The sequence below is a fragment of the Hemitrygon akajei genome, chromosome 6, assembly GCF_048418815.1.
Source record: "Hemitrygon akajei chromosome 6, sHemAka1.3, whole genome shotgun sequence".
Taxonomy (NCBI): domain Eukaryota; kingdom Metazoa; phylum Chordata; class Chondrichthyes; order Myliobatiformes; family Dasyatidae; genus Hemitrygon; species Hemitrygon akajei.
Genome location: NC_133129.1, coordinates 86,106,557 through 86,133,008, shown reverse-complemented (window position 1 = coordinate 86,133,008; position 26,452 = coordinate 86,106,557). Strand labels below are relative to the sequence as shown.

At 48.3% G+C, this 26,452-nt stretch overlaps 1 protein-coding gene across 1 annotated transcript in view; it reads left to right on the top strand.

Moving 5' to 3' along the window:
- slc25a35 (solute carrier family 25 member 35) overlaps positions 1–25,065 on the top strand; it is a 31,816-nt gene extending 6,751 nt beyond the window's left edge. The window contains exons 2-5 of the mRNA XM_073048737.1: positions 507–572; positions 14,970–15,122; positions 18,458–18,592; positions 22,724–25,065. Of these exons, the coding sequence (XP_072904838.1) occupies positions 507–572; positions 14,970–15,122; positions 18,458–18,592; positions 22,724–22,891 (522 nt within the window). The 3' untranslated portion in view covers positions 22,892–25,065. The remainder of the gene's footprint in view (positions 1–506; positions 573–14,969; positions 15,123–18,457; positions 18,593–22,723) is intronic.
- The last annotated feature ends 1,387 nt before the right edge of the window (positions 25,066–26,452 follow it).

The following is a 26,452-nucleotide window of genomic DNA, read 5'->3' as shown; positions in this document are numbered from 1 at the left end:
GTGACTGATGAACAAGGACTCCTAGATCTCTTTGTATTTCTCCTACCTAACTCTACAACCGTCAGATAATAATCTGCCTATCCTGTTCTTACTCCAAAGTGGATAACCTCACACTTATTCACATTAAACATCATCTGCCAAGTATCTGCCCACTCACCCAGCCTATCCAAGTCACCCTGAATTCTCCTAACATCCTCATCACATGTCACACTGCCACCCAGCTTAGTATCATCAGCAAACTTGCTGATGTTATTCTCAATGCCTTCATCTAAATCGTTGATGTAAATCGTAAACAGCTATGGTCCCAATACCGAGCCCTGTGGTACCCCACTAGTCACCACCTGCCATTCCAAGAAACACCCATTCACCGCTACCCTTTGCTTTCTATCTGCCAACCATTTTTCTATCCATTTCAATATCTTCGTTAGCCATGTCTTCACAGGATTGGGGTGGGTTTGTGAAATTCTTCATTTCCCATGTTTCTGAAGCTCTGTGTCATTTTACAGGTGAAGACACATCTCCAGGCTCAGTCTGCACCCAGCATCGCAGTGGGGCATCAGTACAAGCACCAGGTAAGCTCTGGCCTGCCTATTGTATCTCCTGTACCTAATAAAGTGGCCACTGAGCATATGTTTGTGATCATCTGCTGCTGTTGCCCATCCACGTGAAGGTTCATCATGTTGTGTGTTCAGATGTCCTTCTGCACACCACTGTTGTATCACGGTTATTTGAGTTACGGTCGCCTTCCTGCCAATGTGAAACAGTCTGGCCATTCTCCTGTGACCTCCCTCATTAACAAGGTGTTTTCAACAAGTTGCTCACTGGATTTTTCTTCCGCACCATCTCGAGATTTCATGGGATTTAACCTTTGGGCTTTGACTTCTGGGCTCACGTTGACCTCGGACCCTTGGAGTTGCTGACCTCTGGTGTCACTTACTCTTGCGCTTCCTGCCCGCACAGACCCCCCATCCTCAGTCTGGGAAATGCTGGCCTTTTGACCGCGGAGCACTCTGAACACTGGCTTCCCGCCCCTGACTTTTCACTTGGCTGTCCGAGAGGAAATCTGTGCGGGAGACTTTTAAGGTGGAACTGGGGCAGTCCCACTCTCCCCGACCTTGTAGTCCATGTCCAGTTGTACAAGTAGCCATCACAAACTGGGGTCTTCCTTGGTTGCAGCAGATGACCTTGTTGTCTTCTGTGCCTTGTCATGTCCTTCATTCCCTATGGAGCGTTGCAGAACCAGCTTCCTGGTCTTTGAATATCTCACTTTTGATCTCATCCTGTGAGACTGCTGGAGCTGACTTTGCAAACTAGGACAGGCATGTTAATCCCTTTTCCTTCCTCTTGACCTCTCACCCCCCATCCCTACTCTATACCCTAACTCCCCATCCCTACTCTATACCTTAACTCCCCATGCCTATTCTATACCCTAACTCCCCATCCTACTCTATACCCTAACTCCCCATCCCTACTCTATACCCTAACTCCCCATCCCTACTCTATACCTTAACTCCCCATGCCTATTCTATACCCTAACTCCCCATCCCTACTCTATACCCTAACTCCCCATCCCTACTCTATACCCTAACTCCCCATGCCTATTCTATACCTTAACTCCCCATGCCTACTCTATACCCTAACTCCCCATGCCTATTCTATACCCTAACTCCCCATCCCTACTCTATACCCTAACTCCCCATGCCTATTCTATACCCTAACTCCCCATCCCTACTCTATACCCTAACTCCCCATCCCTACTCTATACCCTAACTCCCCATGCCTACTCTATACCCTAACTCCCCATCCCTACTCTATACCCTAACTCCCCATCCCTACTCTATACCCTAACTCCCCATGCCTATTCTATACCCTAACTCCCCATCCCTACTCTATACCCTAACTCCCCATCCCTACTCTATACCCTAACTCCCCATCCCTACTCTATACCCTAACTCCCCATGCCTATTCTATACCCTAACTCCCCATCCCTACTCTATACCTTAACTCCCCATGCCTACTCTATACCCTAACTCCCCATCCCTACTCTATACCCTAACTCCCCATGCCTATTCTATACCCTAACTCCCCATCCCTACTCTATACCCTAACTCCCCATCCCTACTCTATACCCTAACTCCCCATCCCTACTCTATACCCTAACTCCCCATCCCTACTCTATACCCTAACTCCCCATCCCTACTCTATACCCTAACTCCCCATGCCTATTCTATACCCTAACTCCCCATCCCTACTCTATACCCTAACTCCCCATGCTGTACCCAAGACTAACCCTGCAGACCTAAAAAAAATTGATCAGCTAACTCTGAGCCAGAACCACAGAGGTCATTGTAGTTGCTCCAGCTGCTCCGGGCTTTGTGTCTGCCAGATCGGTGATGATTTGCTCCGCTGTGTGATGAACTGAAGCTGAGTCTGTCGGCCTGCAACGGCCTTCATGTCTGTAGACTCACTTTCATTCTGAACATCTGTTGCGTGCTTTTATTGTGTACGGTGTGTGTGTTACTTACATGCAACCCTGGGGAAAGTATCTCTTACGTGCACGCAACACTGTAAAAGTTTCAACAGCAATAGAACACACCTGGAGTCTGGTTTTGCTGTTAACAAGCACTATTTTATTAGTAACTACGTAATACAGTAACTTAAACCAGGTAAACCAAGGGTTAGCAGTGTTATGCATAGATAGGTGTAAAAATAAAGTTCCCAAACTTATTCAAGCTCAGGTGCCAAGAGTCACAGTCTTACGATGGTATGTAAGAATGTTCCGTTCAGTTCAATCCGCAGAATTTGAAGTGAGAGAGAGAGAGATTTGTAATCCAAACAAACAGATGTTGTCGATCTTCCTGTTGTCTTCCGAATCCTCATGTAAAATATCACAAAGGGGACCATCTTCAAAGGAATCACCACCCAGGCAAGGGTCGACACACCGGTAAATTCCACAAGGTTACCCCAATCACACACAACGTGATTGTGGTGAACTACATATACCTGTCTGGACACGCCCCCTCCCCGCTGACTGCTCCTGTGGCTCCTCCCACAGACCCCTGTATAAAGGCAATTGGAGGCACTGCTCCTCCCTCAGTCTCCAGGATGTTGTGTGATGGGCTCTTGCTGCTGACGGTGCTTTCTTCCAGCTAATAAAAGCCCATCTCAACTCACGTCTCCAAGAGTTATTGATGGTGCATCAGTGATAGCCACTTATCCAGTTCCACGACATACGAAATAACTCCAACAGTGATTTGCCACAGGGGTGCCTTAAAAGCTATTATTAATGCTTTTTGAGAGAGTGATTTAGATGCATATCATATTTTTACTGAGTTAAATATTGTATGTAATTAGTTTTGCTAAAACAAGTGTATGGGACATTGGAAAAAATGTTGAATTTCCCCATGGGGATGAATAAAGTATCTATCTATCTATCTATCTATCTACCACACCCAGAGAAAGGGTAAACACACACGTGGTATTCACAAAGGTTTTCCCCTCACCAGAGAACTCACTCCTGCGGATTAACTCTGTGACAATCACACTTTTGTATCTGAATGAAAACAAACTCACCCTTTAAGGGCTACTTAGCAAGAGACAGAGTCCAAACAGTGATCTCTTTGTCACTAGGATTCTTCTGTTCCAAACCTTCCTCTCCTCTCTGCAAGCTTCTTCTAGTTGCAGAAACTTGCGTGAGTCATTTATCAATACTCTGGATCGATCTCAACTCACCCCTTTGGGCCACTGAAAGTTTAAACCAGCGACCGACTCACGGGTGCCTTCCACTGACTGAAACCATCTTGACTCTGAGCATGTGTCTTTCTATGTGTGAAAGTCATCTGATCTTGCTTATTCAAAACAAGCCGCGAGAAACCATAAACATTCATTGTCCATCAAATAACTCCACCTCTCTCACCATAGTAACCCAGAAGCCGACAGCAGTTCTGTAGTATTCTTGTATAAGTCCAAACACGAGCTGCTCACCATAGCAACAGAGCAAACTCAGTCTCATTCTCTCGGCGTTTTAAAGTGACAGTCCACAGAAAAAATGAACCTTAGGGTGTGTTTTTTCCCCTCTCCATTTTGTGTGGATGTTGGTCTTTTTTTATTAGTTTCTTTGTTTTGTAGCTGCCTGTAAGGAGATGAAACTCAAGACTGTATAATGTATACATAATTTGATAATAAATGAACTTTGAGTTCAGCACCACCTTGACCAGAAGAGATGGAAGCTGTCCTTCAGTCCAGTGCTATGTGTTGTCAGGCTTTTGAATCTTCTGCCCGATGGGAGCGGGGACATGACTGTTCAACCCTGATGCATGACCATTCGGGAGGGAATGACCAGGCTGGGAGGTGTCTTTGATTATGTTGTCCCCTGTCATGAGAGGGAGAGGGGGAGAGATCAAGGTGGTGCAGACATGTCCTGACTTGTTTCTTCATCTACCAGCTTCGTTGCAGTTGGACGAGATGTTGGTGAGACTGCACCCTGGGGTATTACAGTAGTTCTGCTCACCCTGTTGTCATGAGCACATTAAGATGGAAAGAGTTTACAGAAGATTTCTTATTTATTGAGATTGGAAATAATTTGGAAAATGTGTAGCTCAAGTTAGAGAGGGGTGTAAAGGCGCACAAATTCAAATGGGCATCATTGAGAGTCAACCACGCAGCATGCAAAAGAATTCTGGTTTTCTGTAAACCCTGATCCTATTTATCAGCTGATCCGGGCAAAATTCCAGACCACAACACATGAAGATCCCCCCATAGCCAATCAATGACAAGACTTCTTCCCTACATCACAATGGTTGTCATTTTGGAAACGCAAATCAGCTGATTCATAAGTATACAGAAGCCAAGCATTCGGCGGACACAGCACAATCAACTGTGCACAGACAATGTCTCCTTGTATGGTGTTGAAACGTTTGCAAGTAAATTGCCAAGATTGGCCAACACAACCCAACCATTTGTTGAGATGCAGCACAGAAGAGGCCCTTTCATCCTTTCGAGCCGTGCTGCCCAGGAACCCCTGATTTAACCCTAACCTAATCACGGAACAATTTATAACGACCAATTAACCTACCAACCAGTAACGTCTTTGGACTGTGGGAGGAAACCAGAGCACCCGGAGGAAACCACAGTGGACACGGGGAGATGTATAAACTCTTTACAAGCAGGAGCGGGAATTGAATCTGGATCACCTGTACTGAACCGTTTTGCCATACGATGGATGTGTCAGGAGCCGTGGGACTGTGTTGCAGGGAAAGTTTGGGTACACTTGGACTTTATGCATTAGGACTGTTGGAAACCAAAGAATAATCTTATGGAAGGGATGCGGCATGTACAGAGTGAATGCATTACTGCCAGGGAGAGGGCATAGGTTTAGGTGAGAAGGGAGAGGTTTAACAGGAATGAGGAGGGAACTTCTTTGTGCAGAAGTTAGTGGGAATATGGAGGGAGTGGTGCAAGAACAACACTTGGGCAGGAAAGATTTAGAGAGATACAGACCAGATGTGGGCAAGTGAGATCAGCTGAGCTGGGCATTTTTTGTCAGCATGGATCTCACCGATTTAAATGACTCTTCCAGCCCATTAGAGGTTTCTGTGGGAATGCCCCAGGTTTCCACACCCCTGGTGTGAACAGGCTCTCCCTGACCTTGTGTAATTTTAAGGCTTTCTGGAGTCATTACAAGAGGTTCTCTCCATCTGTCCTGTCAGGTCCTTGGCAGATGCCAAAAATCTGAGACAGTATCAGGAAGAGTCCTGGTAGCCCTCAGCAGCAATGTTCCCTCTAAAGTGTGCGCCCACGCACATCCTTTGCTACTAGCACACAAAGGTTGTCGCCCTCTACCTCATTGACATGTATATTTCAGGATCGTACACGATCACATTTCCTTTTCAGTTTCTGATGCGGACGGTGTTGACAACGTAGAGTTTGTGATGATTTCTCTACAGATTTTAGAACCGGCTTATTTATACTGTTTTTTTAAAAGAAATTATTGATTCACTGTGTCAAACTCCAAAACAGTAAAGGGTGTGAAGCATTGAAGAACTGCTAGTTCATTTAAAGCAGAATGGCTTATTAGCCTTAAAATAGCTTCAGGCTTACTTCTGCTTAAAAAAGTTCAATGAGCACATGTTGTTATCACTGGGAAAAATATTGCACAGCAGAAGATTTTTGTGCACACTGGTCATTACAAATTAGAGGAAACATTGCTCAGCAAGTCAGGTGCTGTCTGTGGAGAGTGAGAGACAGAGATGGGGGAGACGGAGAAATTAATGTTTCAGATCAAATAGCTGGAAAAGAGTGTGACAATGAAGAGTCTTGGAGTGGATCTGAAGTGGTAACTCTGTCTCTTTCCCCCTCCGAGGAGCTCTTAGAGTATTTTCATCAAAGGATCCTGCAGATGTGGGTTGGGATAGGTTGTTTTCTGGCAAATGGATCAGACACAGAGTGAAGCTCCCTCTACACTGTCCCATCACACACTCCCGGGGTCAGACACAGAGTGAAGCTCCCTCTACACTGTCCCATCACACACTCCCGGGGTCAGACACAGAGTGAAGCTCCCTCTACACTGTCCCATCACACACTCCCAGGGTCAGACACAGAATGAAGCTCCCTCTACACCGTCCCATCACACAGTCCTGGGACGCAGGTTAGACGAAGGAACCTTTTGTCGAATCTTTTGAAGGAACCTTTACTTCACAACTTACTCATTGTAAACATGCGCTCTGACACAGAACTGGTTGTGTTTCAGTGGTGGATGTGGCTGACACTTTGGCACCTTCCGTCCAACAGCTGCTGTCTACAACAGTGAAGCAACATGTACCATAACCCAGTTCATTCAGTGCCCATGGGATCATAGTCATAGAGTCAGAGTGCTAGAGCACAGAAACAGGCCCTTTGGCCCATCTAATCCATGCCTTACCTGATTCTGCCTAATCCCATTGACCTGCACCCTCCGTACCTCTCCTATCCACATACCTACCCAAACTTCTCTTAAACGTTGAAATCAAACCCACATCCATCGCTCCCACTGGCAGCTCGTTCAACACTCGCATCACCCTCTGAGTGAAGAGCTTCCCTCAGGTTCTCCTTAAATATTTCGCCTTTCACCTCTAGCCCATGACCTCTAGTTCTAGACTCACCCAACTTCAGTGGAAAAAGCCTGCATGCATATACCCTATCTATACCCCTCATAAATCTCTATCAAATCTTCCCTCATTCTCCTGGACTCCAGGGAATAAAGTCTGAAACTATTCAGCCTTTCTCTATGACTCAAGTCCTCAGGACCCATTAGCCTCCTTGTAAATTTTCTCTGAACTCTCAGTCTTATTTGTACTTTTCCTGTAGCTGCGTGACCAGAACACATAATACTCCAAATTCGGCCTCACTGATGTCTTGTACAACTTCAACATAACATCCCCTCTCCTGTACTCAACACTCAGATTAATGAAGGCCAACGTGCCAAAAGCTTTCTTTGTGACCCTATCAACCTGTGATGCCGCTTTCAATGAATTATTGATCTACCGCACTCCTCACTGTCGTATCGTTCACTGTGTAAGACCTACCCTGGCTGGTCCTCCCAAAGTGCAACACCTCACACTTGTCTGCATTAAAATCCATCTGCCATTTTCAGTCCATTTTCCCAGCTGGTCTAGATCCCACTGCAAGCTCTGATGGTCTTCCTCACTGTCCACTACACAACACTAACGCACTTCTGCACACCACTGTTGTTACATGTGGTTATTTGAGTTACTGTCACCTTCCTGTCAGATTGAACCAGTCTGGCCATTCTCCTCTGACCTCTCTCATTAACAAGGTGTCTTCACCCACAGAATTAGCCAATCGCTGGATTTTTTTTTGTTTCTTGAACCATTCTCTGTAAACTTTAGAGCAGGAGTTCCCAAACCTTATTATGCCATGGACCAATACCATTAAGCAAGGTGTCTGTGGACCCCAGATTGGGAACCCCTCCTCTCGATACTCTGAGATACTCAAACAACCCTGTCCGGCACCAACACATTCCACGGGCAAAATCAGCCAGATCACATTTCTTCCCCATTCTGATGTTTGGTCTGAAAAACAACTGAACCTCTTGACCATGTCTGTATGATTTTATGCACTGAGTTGCTGCCACATCTTTAGCCGATCACACCTGCTCCATAATGCAGATATCGAAAGTGCACTCTGGAGGCAGCTCTTTGCAATAAGTTCATAAGCCGGCACGTGGATCTCCCAGTCATTTGTCACTTCTGCAGTTGGGAGAGGCCATGTACCACGTGGAGTGAGCTATGCACATACCTGTGGGGGCTGCTCCTAACCTTCGGCGAGCATTTTCACCCCCTTTGCGGAAGGTGTGGGCCACAGAGTAATGGCAGCAGACGGAGAGTGGCTTAGGCCAAAATTCAGAGGCAGTTCTGGGAATGTTCATTCAGCAGAGATTTCTCTCAGTGGCAATGACCCCACGAGGATCTCTTGCACAACTCCCCGGAGTCCTTGTGAAATAGGGCCGATTTGTAAAATCAGAAGCCAGGAAAAGGGAAGCCAACCGGGAAGTGATGGTGGAGGCAAGAATTTAAACCATGACACAATCCTCGAAAAACCCATGAGAGATTTCCACACTCCACAAGCCCACGAAAATACTGACTTACTCCCCAGAGCCAGTTGTGAATACCAAAGCACTCACCACCACGCGCTGTAAATACTGACACACTCCCCAGCAAAGACCAACATTTTACCCAGGACACCCTCTAAATACCAACACACTCCCCGGGAGCCCCTGTAAAGACTGACACACTCCCCAGCACCCCATGTAAAGACTGACATTCTACCCAGGACTCCCTGTGAATACCATCACACTCCCCGTGGACCCTCCCCCCCCCCCCCCCCGTGAGTACAGGCACACTCCCCGGGAGTGGTGGTAGGGAAGCCACTCAAACACAGAGGGGACAGAGGGGGTGCAGCACCCTACGTGCCACACGGGTGGCAAAGGGCGGCTCAGAAGTGGAGCCCTGCAGTCGCTTTACAGAACCAGCTGAAACATTCGGGTTTGACTCCAGCCACAGTCTGTCAGGAGCTTGTTCTCCCGGTGACCACATGGATTTCCTCTGCCTCTCCGCTTTTCTCCCGTGTGTGGTTAAGGGTACAGTCAGTGAGTTGTGGGAGGAGGGGGTGGCGAACTGTCTTTTTGAAGTCTGCAAGGTGTAGGCCACACTCAGTGTTGTCAGGGAGAGATCCCCTCCCCCCCACCCCCATTTTCACTGCTGAGATTAAGCGCTGGCAGAGGAAATGGAGCAAGCTGAACAACTTGATGTCTCAGGAAGGCTGACAGTGCTCCTGGAGACCACGTATGCAATAGACAATAGACAGTAGGTGCAGGAGTAGGCCATTCGGCCCTTCTAGCCAGCACCGCCATTCACTGTGATCATGGCTGATCATACACAATCGGTACCCCGTTCCTGCCTTCTCCCCATATCCCTTGACCCCGCTATCTATAAGAGCTCTATCTAACTCTCTCTTGAAAGCATCCAGAGACTTGGCCTCCACTGCCTTCTGGGGCAGAGCATTCCACATATCCACCATTCTCTGGGTGAAAAAGTTTTTCCGCATCTCTATTTTAAATGGCCTACCCCTTATTCTTAAACTGTGGCCTCTAGTTCTGGACTCACCCATCAGCGGGAACATGCTTCCTGCCTCCAGTGTATCCAATCCCTTAATAATCTTAAATGTTTCAATCAGATCCCCTCTCATCCTTCTAAATTCCAGTGTATACAAGCCCAGTTGCTCCAATCTTTCAACATATGACAGTCCCGCCATCCCGGGAATTAACCTCGTGAACCTACGCTGCACTCCCTCAATAGCAAGAATGTCCTTCCTCAAATTTGGAGACCAAAACTGCACACAATACTCCAGGTGGGGTCTCACCAGGGCCCTGTACAGCTGCAGAAGGACCTCTTTACTCCTATACTCAATTCCTCTTGTTATAAAAGCCAGCATGCAATTAGCTTTCTTCGCTGCCTGCTGTACCTGCATGCTTGCTTTCATTGAGTGATGTACAAGAACACCTAGATCTTGTTGTACTTCCCCTTTTCCTAACTTGACTCCATTTGGATAGTAATCTGCCTTCCTGTTCTTGCCACCAAAGTGGATAACCTCACATTTACCCACGTGTGCAGGACGTGTGTCCAGATGCAGCTCCTGATGGACTGCATGGGGGCACTGGAGCTGAACATGGACTTATTTTGGAGCATCCGAGATGCTGAGAATGTGGTGGATAGCACATTTAGTGACACCGCAGTTTAATGATATAAGGAGAGATAGGGAATGGATGACCAATAGGAAGAGTAGTAGCAGGAAGGTAGTACAGGAGTCTCCTGCAGTCATCTCCCTCCAAGCAGATATACCGCTTTGGAGTCTGTTGAGGAAGATGGCTCATCAGGTGAAGGCAGCAGTAGCCAGGATCATGGAACCATGGGTGGCTCTGCTGCGCATGAGGGCAAGACAAAGAGTGGCGGAGCTGTTGTGGTAGGGGATTCCCTGGTAAGGGGAATAGAGAGGAGCTTCTGTGGCCACAAACCCGACTCCCGTATGGTGTGTTGCCTCCTGGGTGCAAGGGTCAGAGATGTCTCGGAGAGGCTACAGGGCATTCTGAAAGGGGAGGGTGAGCAGTCAGCTGTCGTAGTGCATGTAGGTACTAACGATATAGGAAGAAAGTGGGATGAGGTCCTACAAGCTGAATTTAGGGAGCTAGGAGATGAAGAGTAGGACCTCAAAGGTAATAATCTCAGGATTATTACCGATGCCACGTGCTAGCCGGAGCTGGAATAGCAGGATAGCTAGAATGAGTATGTGGCTTGAGCGGTGGTGCAGGAGGGAGGGTTTCAGATTCTTGGGGCTTTGGATCCACTTCTGGGGGAGGTGGGACCAGTACCATCCGGATGGTCTACATGTGGGCAGGGCCAGGATCAATGTCCTAGGAGATTGTTTGCTAGTGCTGTTGGGAAGGTTTTAAACTAATATGGCAGGGGGATGGGAACCCACACAGAAAAGAAGAGGGATGTGATGCAGAGACCAAAGCCAGAGTTAGTGAAGAAAAAAAAGTAAGAGTAGAGTGCATAAAAGTAAAAAACAAAAATCACATAGGTCACTAGATTCTAAAAGGACAATGAGCATCAGGGCACTTTATCGAAATGTCTGTAGTATTAGAAACAAGGTTAGTGAGCTTGTGGCACAGATCAGTACCAAGGCATATGATTTAGTGGCCATTACAGAAACCTGGTTGCAAGTTGGAGATGACTGGGAATTAAATATCCAAGGGTATCGGGTAATACTGAAAGATAGGCAGGAAGGCAGAGGAGGTGGAATGGCACTCTTGATTAGGGATGAGATCAGGGCGATTGTGAGAGACGATATAAGATCTATGGAGCAGAATGTTGAGTCCATCTGGGTAGAGATTAAGAATAGTAAAGGGAAAAAATCACTGGTGGGTGTTGTCTATAGGCCATCTGATAAAAATATTGCAGTGGCAGAGGCGATTAACCAAGAAATAACTGAGGCTTGTAAGAACGGAACGGCAGTTGTCATGGGGGATTTTAACTTCCACATAGATTGGGTGAATCAGGTTGGTCAAGGAAGTCTTGAGGAGGATTTCATAGAATGCATCCGTGATGGCTTTCCTGAGTAGCATGCTAGTGAACCTACAAGGGAAAGTACTATCTTAGATCTGGTCCTGTGGTATGAGACAGGTAAGATTAACGATCTTGTAGTCAGGGATTCACTTGGAAAGAGTGATCATAGTATGATTGAATTTCACATACAGATGGAGGATGAAATAGTTAGATCTAAAACTAGTGTATTATGCTTGAACAAGGGAGACCACAACAGGATGAGGGAGGAGTTGGCTAATGTGGATTGGGAGCACAGGCTATTTGGTAGGACAGTTGAGGAACAGTGGAATACTTTCAAAGATTTTTCACAGTACTCAACAAAAGTATATTCCAGTCAAAAGTAAGGACAGTAAGTGTGGGGAGAGCCAGCCTTGGATAACTAAGGAAATAAAAGATAGTATCAAATTAAAAGCTCATGTGTACAAAGAGTTGTGGGAGACTGGAGGATTGGGAAAACTTTAAAAAACAACAGAGAACAACTAAATAAGAAATAAAGAAGGGGAAAATAGAGTATGAAAGTAAATTGGCACAAAATATAAAAACAGATAGCAAAAGTTTTTATAAATATATAAAGCGGAAGATGGTGGCTAAAGTCAACGTAGGTCCCTTGGAAGACGAGAAGAGGAAATTAATATTGGTTGATAAGAAAATGGTTGAGGCATTGAACGACTACTTTGTGTCGGTCTTCACGGTGGAGGACACGTCTAATATGCCGAAGAAGGATGTTACGGATGAAATGGGAGGTGAGGACCTCGATAAAATCACTGTCACTAAAGAGAGAGTGATGAGTAAACTAGAGAGCCTGAAGGTAGATAAGTCCCCTGGTGCTAATGGGGATGCATTCCAGGGTGCTGAAGGAATTGGCGGAGGTTATAGCAGACACGTTGGTAATCATTTATCAAAACTCGCTAGACTCTGGGCAGGTGCCAGCAAATTGGAAGACAGCAAATGTCATGCCACTTTTTTTTAAAAGGATGTAGGCAAAAGATGGGCAACTATAAGCCAGTTAGCTTAACATCTGTAGTCAGGACAATGCTTGAAGCTGTCATTAAGGAAGAAATAGCAAAACATTTAGAAAGGAGTAGTTCCATTATACAGATGCAGCATGGATTCAGAAAGGGCAGGTCCTGTTTGACAAACTTACTGGAGTTCTTTGAGGATATAATGAGTGCAGTGGATAGAGGGGAACAGGTGGTTGTTGTGTACTTGGATTTCCAAAAGGTGTTCGATAAAGTGCAGCACAAGAGACTTATAAATAAGATATGGATGCATGGAGTCGGAGTAAGTGTATTGGCATGGATAGTGGATTGGTTAACCGATAGAAGGCAGAGAGTTGGTATAAATGTGTGTTTCTCCGGTTGGCAGTCTGTGTTGAGTGGGGAGCCGCAGGGGTCGGTGCTGGGCCCGTAGCTGTTTACCATTTACATTGATGATTTGGAAGAGGGGACTGAGTGTAGCGTAGCAAAATTTGCTGATGACACTAAACTGAGTGGAAAAGCAAATTGTACAGAGGATCTGGACAGTCTGCAGAGGGATACTCCTCCCTCATCCCGTTGTAGTCTCCCTTGTTCAAGCATAATACACTAGCTAACTATTTCATCTGAATGTGAAATTCAATCATACTATGATCACTTGGCCCGAAATGTCGACAGTGCTTCTTCCTATCGATGCTGCCTGGCCTGCTGTGTTCCACCAGCATTTTGTGTGTGTTGCTTGAATTTCCAGCATCTGCAGATTTCCTCGTGTTTGCAGAGGGTTATAGGTAGGTTAAGTGAGTGGGCCAAGGTCTGGCAGATGGAAAACAACGTTGGTAAATGTGAGATCATCCACTTTGGAAGGAGTAATAGAAGAGCAGATTATTATTTAAATGGTAAAAGATTGCAGCATGCTGTTGTGCAGAGGGACTTGGGAGTGCTTGTGCATGAATTGCAAAAAGTTGGCTTGCAGGTACAACAGGTTATTAAGAAGGCAATGAAATGTTGGCCTTCATTGCTAGAGGGATTGAATTCAAGAGCAGGGAGGTCATGCTGCAACTATACAGGGTACTGGTGAGGCTGCACCTGGAGTACTGTGTGCAGTTCTGGTCTCCATACTTGAGGAAATATATACCGGCTTTGGAGGCAGTACAGAGGAGGTTCACCAGGTTGATTCCAGAGATGAAGGGGTTACCTATGAGGAGAGATTGAGTTGCCTGGGACTATACTGTCTGGAGTTCAGAAGAATGAGGGGGGATCTTATAGAAACATACAAAATTTTGAAAGGGATAGATAAGATGGAAGTAGGAAAGTTGTTTCCATTGGTAGGTGAGACTAGAACTAGGGGACATTGCCTCAAGATTCAGGGGAAAAGATTTAGGATGGAGATGAGAAGAAACTGTTTCTCCCAGAGAGTGGTGAATCTGTGGAATTCTCTGCCTAGGGAAGCAGTTGAGGCTTCTTCACTAAATATATTTAAGATACAGTTAGATAGGTTTTTACATAGTAAGGGAATTGAGGGTTATGGGGAAAAGGCAGGTAGATGGAGCTGAGTTTACAGACAGATCAGCCACGATCTTATTGAATGGTGGGGCAGGCTCGATGGGCTGGATGGCCTACTCCTGCTCCTATTTCTTATGTTCACATTAAGCTGGTTGAGAGAGTGGTTCCCCCTCAGGTTCACCTTAAATATTTCACCTTTCATAATAAACTTGGAACCTCCAGTTCTTGTCACACACTCAGTGGAAAAAGCCTGCTCACATTTACCTTTTCAATACCGCTATAATTTTGTACCCCTCTATTAAATCTGCCTTCGTTTCAGTCCTTCCCACCATTCCAGCCATGCCCTCTTCTCGATGCTCCCATCAGGCAGGAGGTACAGAAACCTGACGACCCTTACCTCACGGTTCAACAACTGCTTCTTCCCCACCACCATCCACTACTTTTTGTAGCATTTTTCCATTCGAGGGTATTGGTGTTTCCATACCAGGCTGTGATACAGCCAGTCACTATACCCTCCATGACACATCTGCAGAAGTTTGTCAAAGTTTTAGATGTCATGCCAAAACTTTCCAAGTTACTGTACTTTTGAGCAATTGTAAATTAAGTATAATTTATGTTCTAATTCTATCTCAGAATATATTTCCTTTAACTTGCACTCATATTGTTTTGTTTATTTTGTTAAGTAAGTAATGTCTAATTTATGCTCATTTATGTAAATTTATGTTTGTAATGTACTGTGCTGCTGCTGCAGAAAGTTAATTTGCCTGGCATTAGTACCCTGTGCCCTTGACAATGACAATAAATTTGACGTTGATCACGTTTGCTTCCTTAGGGAATGCTGGACGCCTTGAGCACAATATATCAGCGACATGGGATGATCGGCCTGTGGCGTGGATCGAGCTCGGCCGTACCGAGGGTAATGGTTGGCTCAGCTGTCCAGCTCTCTGCCTTCTCCAAAACCAAACAGGTCACCAGGGACCTGCAGGTGAGCACAAAAACTGGCCCTTTGGCCCATCCAGTCCAACCCATCCTGGTCTTTTCCCTATCCAATTACCTGCACTTGGACCATACCCCTGCCATCCATATACCTATCCAAACTTTTAAATGCCACAATTGAACCCGCATCCACCACTTCCACTGACAGTTCGTTCCACATTCACACTACCTCCTGAGTTCCCCCTCAGGTTCACCTTTCATAATAAACTTGGAACCTCCAGTTCTTGTCTCACCCTCAGTGGAAAAAGCCTGCTCACATTTACCTTATCAGTACCTCTACAATTTTGTATACCTCTATTAAATCTGCCTTCGTTTCAGTCAGTAACGTTCTAACCCATTCAAACCTTCCATCTACTCAGGTCGTCAGATCCCGACAATATCCTTGTAAATTTTCTCTGTACTCTTTCAAACGTACGGATATCTTTCCTGTAGGTTTGTCCCTGGTTTGTCCTCCCAAAGTGCAAAATCTCACACTTGCCTGTATGAAATTCCCTCTGCCATTTTTCGGCCCATTTCACAGTTGTTCCTGGATTTAATCTGATAAATGGAGTGGGTAAACAGTTTGAGTCATAGAGTGAGACAACAGGAAACAAGCCCTTTGGCCCACCTCACTCATGCCGACCCAAGTGCCTGTCTGAGCTACTCCCGTTTGCCTGTATTTAGTCCATATCGCGACAAACCTTTCCGATTCATATACCCGCCTTGTGATTTTATAATCTTCTCTAAGGGCACCCCTCAGCTCCTGCAGTCCAGGGAAAACAATCCCAGCCTTACACAATGGTAATTTACACTTCCTTAAGGGTACATTGGATTGGAGGCACAGACCCTTCCTCAGTCTCCAGGATGTTGTGTGATGGTCACTTGCTGCTTGTGCTTTCTTCCAGCCAATAAAAGCCTACCTTAACCCACGTCTCAGAGTTATTGATGGTGCATCAATTTTATTGGCTGGAAGTTTTAAAACATGGAAAGCATTTTACATCCGGAAAAATTGGACATTGATCCTCAAGACTCAGAAGCAGCTCTTGCCTTTGAACTCTGGCTTGCATGCTTCCAATCATACTTGGAGGAGATTCGTGTGACTGAGCCCGCTATTATGCACAGAATCCTCCTTTCGAGGGTCAGCCTGAAAGTTTACTCCCTTATCAGGGACCTGCCGACCTACCCAGGGGCACTGGACGCCCTCAAAAAACAGTACCTGCGGCTGGTGAACACCGTCTACGCAAGACATCACTTAGCGACGTGGCGGCAGCGAACCGGCGAGTCGAGCGGGGAGTTTGTCCGAGCCCTACAGACACTTGTGCGGGCCTGCGACTGCAAGGGACTGACGGCGGAACAGTATGCGGAGCTCCTGGTACGAGACGTCTTCGTTATGAGGATCAGGTCAGTGTACGTGCGCCAGCGGCTGCTGGAAAATGCCGATCTTACCTTACACTCGGCGATCGAGACGGCCGACACGCTGGAGGCTGCTCTGCACAACGCTGATGCTGTCCAGCCGCGCGATCCCCCGCCGGTTCCATGGACACCGCAGACCCCGCCACCCGCGAGCGAATCGACCACCGCTGCTGCCACTCACGAGTCCACGAACTCCCCGAAACCGACCACAGCTGCTGCCAGTCGCAAGTCTGCGCAGTGTTACTTCTGTGGACTCGAAAAGCAGCCTTGAAAATGCTGCCCGGCCCGAGAAGCTACCTGCTCCAGCTGCGGAAAGAAGGGCCATTTCGCCAAGGTCTGTAAGTCTGAACCACGAGCGGGGTCGAGCAGTGCCGCGTGCGAGGCATGGGGGTCGCCATCGTGGTCGCTGCCATCTTGCCTGCCCGCCTCATGTGAGGCATGGGGGCGGCCATCTTGGTCACCGCCATCTTGCCTGCCTGCCTCGTGCGAGACATGGGGGCGGCCATCTTTGTCGGCGTCACCTTGCCCCGTCTCCGACCCACGGGTGCTTACCGGGCACCAAGACGGCGATTCAACTCTGGCCTCCGTAACCCTCGACCAAAGCACCCCACACCAGCTTGCAAGGTCAATGATGGACATCCTGGTGGAGGGGCACAGGACTAGCTGCCTGTTTGACATGGGCAGCACTGAGAGTTTTATTCACCCGGACACGGTGCAACGCTGCGGACTCGTGACACGGCTGGTAAGCCAGAGGGTCACCATGGCTTCTGGGTCGCATTCCACAGACATCCGGGGGGGTTGTGTAGCAACATTGGTGGTGCAGGGCACAGAATATCAGGACTTTGCGCTACTGGTCATGCCTCAACTGTACGCGCCTGTGCTATTGGGGCTGGACTTCCAGAGCCACCTAAAAAGTGTGACTCTGGCATATGACGGGCCCCTCCCACCACTCACTGTCAGGAACCCTCAGTTTTGTGGGACTTCGTCATATACCCCGCTACTGACCACACACATACACCGACCCACACATCCCATCCAGCACCATGCCGACAGCTGCGCTACTGACACCACTTGCAGCCTCTCCACCCTCAAGATCCCTCCCCCACCACTGTTCGCCAACCTGACCCCCGACTGTAAACCTGTGCAACTAAAAGCAGGAGGTACAGCGCGGGGGACAGGGCCTTCATTCAGTCAGAGGTGCAGCGGCTGCTCAGGGAGGGGATCATTGAGCCAAGCACAAGTCCTTGGAGGGCCCAGGTGGTTGTTGTTCGGACCGGGCAGAAAAATAGGATGGCCGTGGACTTTAGCCAGACCATCAATAGGTTCACGCAGCTTGACGCGTACCCCCTACCCCGCATCGCGGATATGGTCAATCAGATAGCTCAGTACAAGGTGTTCTCGACCATAGACCTGAAATCCGCTTACCATCAGCTCCCCATCCGCCCGGAGGACCGCCCCTACACCGTCTTCGAAGCGGGCGGCAGGCTCTATCACTTCCTGCGCATCTCCTTCGGTGTCACAAATGGTGTCTCTGTCTTCCAGAGGGAAATGGACCGGATGGTGGACCAGTGCCAACTGAAGGCCACATTTCCCTAACTGGATAACATCACCATCTGTGGTCACGACTGGCCAGATCACAACACCAACCTCCAACGATTTTTCCAAGTGACCACCACACAACATCCTGGAGACTGAGGGAGGAGCAGTGCCTCCAATCGCCTTTATACCGGGGTCTGTGGGAGGAGCCACAGGAGCAGTCAGCAGGGGGGGCGTCTCCAGACAGGTATATGTAGTTCACCACAGTGACTAAAGGTCAAACTCACAGTTGAGGCTGGGAGTGATGTGAGGGCAAGGTCACAGGGTGACCTGCAAGTGGCAGCTTTGTGCCTGTGTCTGTGTTCATCTTTTCTCCTCTCTTTCTCCCTGCTACAGCTGGTTGCACCGGCCAGTCCCTTGGAGCCCCTGGTGGCTGGGATAGTCAGCAGCGTGTTTGCTGTTTTGGCTATCACCCCCTTCGACGTGGTCAGCACCCGGCTCTACAACCAGCCCGTGGACCAGCAGGGAAAGGTAATGCACTCTGTTCCTGGGGAGGTTGGCCAACAACCCCCTGCTGATTCTGCACACCAGCATACTGACCAACACAGCCACAGCACCCCAGACTGAGCCAGGACCTGTCAAAACCTCAGGCAACTTTATTACATATACAAGAGACGGCAGATGCCAGAAATCTGGAGCTACATGTAACCTGCTGGAGAAACTCAGTGAGTCAGGCGGCATTTGTGGAGGGGTGATAGGCAGATGGAGGAGGGGAGAGAGGGAATAGTGACAGAGACTGGGAGGTGATGGGTGGATCCTGGTGAGGAGGGGTGATGGGCAGATGGAGGAGGGGAGAGAGGGAATAGTGACAGAGACTGGGAGGTGATGGGTGGATCCTGGTGAGGGGGGGAGATGAGCAGATGGAGGAGGGGAGAGAGGGAATAGTGACAGAGGCTGGGAGGTGATGGGTGGATCGAGATGAGGAGGGGAGATGAGCAGACGGAGGAGGGGAGAGTGGGAACAGTGACAGAGACTGGGAGGTGATGGGGGGATCCTGGTGAGGAGGGGTGATGGGTAGATGGAGGAGGGGAGAGTGGGAACAGTGACAGAGACTGGGAGGTGATGGGGGGATCCTGGTGAGGAGGGGTGATGGGTAGATGGAGGAGGGGAGAGTGGGAACAGTGACAGAGACTGGGAGGTGATGGGTGGATCCTGGTGAGGAGGGGTGATGGGCAGATGGAGGAGGGGAGAGTGGGAACAGTGACAGAGACTGGGAGGTGAGAGGTGGTTGTCATAAAGTGCTACAGATGGTGGGATCTGATAGGAGAGGAAGGTGGCGTATGGAACCAAATAAGGGAGGTGGAAGGGCCGATGGGAACAGTGGAGGGAGGGGACCCAGTGAAAGGAGTGTGTGAGTGATGGGTAGATGGAGTGGGTGACCTGCCAGTCTCTGTCACTATTCCCACTCTCCCCTCCTCCATCCGCCCATCACACCTGCTCACTTGGATACACCCATCACCTCCCAGCCTCTGTCACTACTCCCACTCTCCCCTCCGCACCTCAATCCACCCATCACCTCCCAGCCCGCCTCTGTCACTACTCCCACTCTCCCCTCCTCCATCTACCCATCACCCCTGCTCACCAGGATCCACCCATCACCTCCCAGCCTCTGTCACTATTCCCCCTCTCCCCTCCTCACCTCAATCCACCTATCACCTCCCAGCCTCTGTCACTACTCCCACTCTCCCCTCCTCCATCTACCCATCACCCCTGCTCACCAGGATCCACCCATCACCTCCCAGCCTCTGTCACTATTCCCCCTCTCCCCTCCTCACCTCAATCCACCTATCACCTCCCAGCCTCTGTCACTACTCCCACTCTCCCCTCCTCCATCTACCCATCACCCCTCCTCACCAGGATCCACCCATCACCTCCCAGCCTCTGTCACTATTCCCCCTCTCCCCTCCTCACCTCAATCCACCTATCACCTCCCAGCCTCTGTCACTACTCCCACTCTCCCCTCCTCACCTCGATCCACCCATCACCTCCCAGCCTCTGTCACTACTCCCACTCTCCCCTCCTCCATCTACCCATCACCCCTCCTCACCAGGATCCACCCATCACCTCCCAGCCTCTGTCACTATTCCCTCTCTCCCCTCCTCACCTCGATCCACCCATCACCTCCCAGCCTCTGTCACTATTCCCTCTCTCCCCTCCTCACCTCGATCCACCCATCACCTCCCAGCCTCTGTCACTATTCCCTCTCTCCCCTCCTCACCTCGATCCACCCATCACCTCCCAGCCTCTGTCACTATTCCCCCTCTCCCCTCCTCACCTCGATCCACCCATCACCTCCCAGCCTCTGTCACTATTCCCCCTCTCCCCTCCTCACCTGGATCCACCCATCACCTCCCAGCCTCTGTCACTATTCCCTCTCTCCCCTCCTCACCTCGATCCACCCATCACCTCCCAGTTTCTGTCACTGTTCCCTCTCTCCCCTCCTCACCTGGATCCACCCATCACCTCCCAGCCTCTGTCACTATTCCCTCTCTCCCCTCCTCACCTGGATCCACCCATCACCTCCCAGCCTCTGTCACTATTCCCCCTCTCCCCTCCTCACCTCGATCCATCCATCACCTCCCAGCCTCTGTCACTATTCCCTCTCTCCCCTCCTCACCTGGATCCACCCATCACCTCCCAGCCTCTGTCACTATTCCCCCTCTCCCCTCCTCACCTCGATCCATCCATCACCTCCCAGCCTCTGTCACTATTCCCTCTCTCCCCTCCTCACCTCCATCCACCCATCACCTCCCAGCCTCTGTCACTATTCCCCCTCTCCCCTCCTCACCTCGATCCATCCATCACCTCCCAGCCTCTGTCACTATTCCCTCTCTCCCCTCCTCACCTCGATCCACCCATCACTTCCCAGCCTCTCTCACTATTCCCTCTCTCCCCTCCTCACCTCGATCCACCCATCACCTCCCAGCCTCTGTCACTACTCCCACTCTCCCCTCCTCCATCAGCCCATCACACCTGCTCACTTGGATCCACCCTTCATCTACCAGTTCTTGCCCCACTCCTTCCCTCTACCTTCTTGTACCGACTATCTCCCCTCGATCTTCCACTCAGGGTGACGACTGCTCATTTCCCCCACCGTTCTATGTGCTACTCCAGGTTGCAACCTCTGCCACCTCCCTCGGACTGAGTCCAGTTGAGTTTATTGTCCCACGTCGTTGCATGGCGAGGTACAGCCTCAAGGAAAAACTCACTTGCAACAGCATCACAGGCACACAGGTCCAGACAACACGCACAATATAAATTTTACAGGACAGCAAAGCAAAAGATTGTAAAACAGGACACTAGTGCCAAAAAAATCCCCACAGAGACTCAGTCCTGGGTTCATCTCTCCCCACCAACTGGGACGTCTAAAAGACACAACATCTCAGGGACCTGCACCATCCGGGCCAAGTCCCCTTCTTGTTGCTGTCATCAATCAGGAGGTAGCAGGTTCCCAACTTTTTTTATGCAATGGACCAACACCATTAAGCAAGGGGTTCTTGGACCCCTGGCTGGGAATCTCTGAAGGATCCTGAAGACCCTCAACTCAATGTTCAACAACAGCTTCTTTCCCACACACCCCCTCAACCACCAGGTTCTTGAACCGACCTGAAAAACCCAAACACTACCTTAGACTGTGTTTTTCTCGCTCTCTACTTCCACTACAAATTACATTTATTACTGAATTATGTATAGTAGTGTCATTATATTAATGCTTGTGTTTATTTTTTGTGCACGTGTTAATTATGTATAATTTTTATTCTAATTCTGGCTTGGACTATATCTCCCTCAACTTGCACTGATGTCTGATTGAAAGAGTACAGAGAAAATTTACAAGGATGTTGCCAGGACTGGAGGACCTGAGTTATATAGATTATATAGGTTAGGACTTTATTCCCTAGAATGTAGAAGATTGAGAGGAGATTTGATAGAAGGATACGACATCATGAGGGGTATAGTTAGAGACTGGTGAGAGTGGGATGAACTGCCAGCACGAATGGTGCGTGCAAGCTCGATTTCAACACTCAAGAGAAGCTTCTCACCACCCTCTGTGAGAAGAGGTTTTGCCTCATGTTTCCCTTAAACTTCTCACCTTTCACCCTTAACCCATGACCTCTGGTTGTAGTCCCACGCAACCTCAGTGGAAAAAGCCTGTTGTATTTACCCTACCTATACCCCTCATAATGTTGTATACCTCTATCAAATCTCCTCTCAATCTTCTAAGGAATAAATTCCTAACCTATTCAATCTTCCCTATAACTCAGGTCCTCCAGACCCGAACATCCTTGTAAATTTTCTCTGTACTCTTTCAGCCTTATTTACATCTTTCCTGCAGGAAGGTGACCAAAACTACACACAATACTCCAAATTAGGTCTCACCAATATCTTGTACAACTTCAACATAACATCCCAACTCCTGTACTCAATATTTTGATTTCTGAAGGCCAGTGCTCCAGAAGCTTTCTTTATGACCCTATCTACCTGTGATGCCACTTTCAATGAATTGTGGACCTGTTTTCCCAGATCCCTTTGTTCTACTGCACTCCGCAGTGCCCTATCATTCACGGTGTAAAGTCGTTTACCTTCTGTGCCTTTCTCCCACAGGGCTTGTTCTACACCGGAAACCTGGATTGCTTCGCCAAGACCCTGAGGAAAGAAGGCTTTGCTGGCCTCTACAAGGGCACGGGGGCCTCCTTTTTCCGGCTGGGCCCACACACCGTCCTCAGCCTCTTCTTCTGGGACGAGCTGCGCAAGGTTTACTGGGAGCGGTGATGTCACCTCAGTTACCCCTCTCACCAAGGGGGGTGTGGAGGGGGGGGGGCGAAGCCTGTGGGACATCGCGGTCGACTAACACTACAAGTCTGGAAGGAGAGAGGGGCTTGTTTAGGACGGAGGTGAAAGGTCTTCAGTCTTACAGACTAAGGGCTGTTGGTGGGGTTTGATGTTCATTTCACAGTGGGCCTGTTGCCCTTTGACCTGTATTATGTGCATGTGGGGGGACATACGTGGTAGTCTCACTGACAATAATGATTGTTGGCTTGTGCCTTGAGATTCTGCAGCCGCTGGAAATCCAGAGCAACGCACACAAAATGCTGGAGGAACGCAGCAGGTCAGGCAGCATCTATGGAGGGGAATAAACCAGTCCTGTTGCTTTGGCAGTGCTGGGAACTTTCAGCAACGTCAATGGATAGTCCTGGAGTTATACGGCACAGAAACAGGCCCTTTGGCCCAACAGGTCTATGTTGACCCAGTTGTCTCAGTGCGCTGGTCCTATTTGACAGCGTCTGGCCCACATCCCTCTAAACCTTAAACATGACGTTATGCAGATGCTGGGAATCCAGAGCAACACACGCACAAAACGCTGGAGGAACTCATCTATGGAGGGGAATGAACAGTCAAGTTTTGGGCCGAGACCCTTTCAAAGTATTGACTGTTTATTCCTCTCCATAGATGTTGTTTGACTTGCTGTGTTCATCCAGTGTGTATCGCCTTGGCAACCTTGCCCCGCAGTTTTTCACAAAAGCCCTTGCCCTGATACCTTGACCCTCTTTCTCTCCCCAGTTATGTTGCCCGAAGACCGATTCTGTTTTCATTGTGAAGACCATAAGGTCACTCAGAGGGGCATCCGTGCACTCTGAGTTTAGTTTGAAAGCAAAGTCTGAAATATCCACATCCCAGTACCAAAAATCAAAAGGAGAACCCTGCGGGTAAATTGAGATTCTGAATCACAATAATTTTATTTATCATGCACACGTCACAATGTGTAGTGACATGTGCTGTTTGTGTTAACAACCCAAGGACGTACAGGAGGCAGCTCCAAGTGTCCATAAGATACAGGAGCAGAATTAGGCCATTCAGCCCATTAAATCTGCTCTGCCGTTCCATCATGGCTGATTTATTAACCCTCTCAACCACATTCTCTGACTTCTCTGTAACCTTTGACACCCTTACTATTCAAGAACCTAGTATCCTCCATTTTAATTACACCCAATGGCTTGGCTTCCACAGCCGCCTGTGGCAATGAATTTCACATTTACCGCCCTCTGGCGAAAGAAATTCCTCCTCATCTCTGTTCTAAAGGGGTGTAATTCTATTCTGAGGCTGTGCCCTCTGGTCCTAGACTCCTCCATGTCCACTCTACTTGCTGAACATTCCAGCGCTGACGTAACAAAACCCACAATGCTTGGCAAACACAACAAGCGACAAAGCAGTAAAACAAGCCCTTATTCTACATACGCACGCACAGACACACCGTCCCACAACCCCAGGACAGGCCTTCTCCAGGCTCCAGTGGAGCGGCGGATTCATGGACATTCAAGGCTTCGACTTTCCCAGTGGATTCAGAACTCTAGCCATTGGAACTGGAACTCTGGACTCCTATGTGCGGTTACAGCCACGTGGTTGGCTGTGAGGATGCAGATCTCCCTGAGAGAAAATTCGGGAAGACTCCTGCGCAACTTAACAATGTGGTGAAACATTTGAGGAAAACGGGTTCCCAACCTTTTTTTTATTGTTGCTGTAGTTCCTCTCTGTGGCACATCGGGCAGCATTTTCGCTGTTTCTTTAGCATTTGTCTGTTTTTTTTAAACGAAGTCGAGTTGCTAGCTCGATGCTTAACCCAACACGGGTAGAATGAGCCGTCCAGATTCACATCTGGGACTACTGGCCTTGAAGTCTGCTGGAAATGCCACCACACCAATACCATTAAGCAAGGGGTCCGTGGGCCCCAGGCTGGGAACCCGTAGCTTAGCAGAATAAGGAGGATACTGAACATGAAGCTTGTTCAAATGTCAGGAACAGAAAAATTGTTGAATTTAGAATTGTCTGATACCTCAGACAGTTATTTATACATCTTGACTGTAAAGCCCAATTGGTAATGGATGTCTCTCAGAAATGTAAAGTGTAAAAGAAGTTTAGTTACTAAATGTTTATATTTTTAAAAGAAATTGGTGGTGTTGGTTTTTACTTTTAACAAAGCTCACACTGATCTGTGCAGTTAGCAGCTGAAAATTCTGGAGTCTACCTCCACCATTGCAAAAGTTCAAAGTAAATTTATTATCAAAGTATGTGTATGTCACCATGTACAACCCTGAGATTATTTTCCTGTGGGCATTCACAGCAAATACAAAGAAACACAATAGAATGGAAACACCAATGGCCTTGCATGGAAAATCCTATAAAAAAAAGAGTGGATATAACCCAGTCCACTGCAGACAAAGCCCTCCCCACCATTGAACACAGCTACATTGAGGTACATCACATCCAGTAATGGATATGGCCCAGTCCATCACAGATAAAGACCTTTCCACCATTGGACAGATCTACACGGAGCATTATCACAGGGAAGCATCTCCCATCATTAAGGACCCCCACACCCAGGACATGCTCTCTTCACTCAGCTGCTGTGATGAAGGAGGTGCAGGAACCTCAGAACTCACACCACCTAGCTCAGGAACAGTTACTACCCCTCAACAATCAGGCTCTTGAATCAGGATAACTTCACTCACCTGACAACTGATTCCATAAGACCATATAGGAGCCGAATTAGGCCATTTGGCCCATTGAGTCTGCTCCGCCATTTCATCATGGCTGATCCATTTCCTTCTCAGCCCCAATCTCCTGCCTTCTCCCCTTAACCCTTCATGCCCTGACTGGTCAAGAATCCATCAATCTCTGTGTTAAATATACCCAATCACATGGCCTCCATAGTCACCTATGGCAACGACTTCCATCAATTCACCACTCTCTGGGTAAAGAAATTCTGCCTCATGTCCATTCTAAATGGATGTCCCTCTATTCTGAGGCTGTGTCCTCTGGTCTTAGAAGACTCCCCCACTAAAGGAAACATCCTCTCCACATCCACTCTATCACAGACATCCCACCTGCAAAAACTCATTTCAGAGAGGTAGCACTATCAATTTGCGGGAGACTCCCGGGAGAGGTGGGATGTCTGCAATAGAGTCGCTCCTTAGCAGCTAGCCAGCTAGTTTAAATAACGTTTGCTATGCTACTGAATGAATGACACCTGTTAAACTCACCTCTCCCCCGCTGCCTCGCTCTCACTCTCATACTCCCAAAAAACGATTTCTGGGATATTGTATATCATTTGCGGGTTTCGGGGAGCCGCTATCAGTTTGCGGGAGACTCCTGGAACTTCCGGGAGAGGTGGGCTGTCTGCTATCAGGGCCTTTCAACATTTAATAGGTTTCAATGAGCTCACCCTCATTCTTCTGAATTCCAATGAGTACAGGCCCAGAGCCATCAATCACTGCACGTACGACAAGCCTTTCAGTCCCAGAATAATTTTGGTGAAACCTCTCCAATGTCAGCACA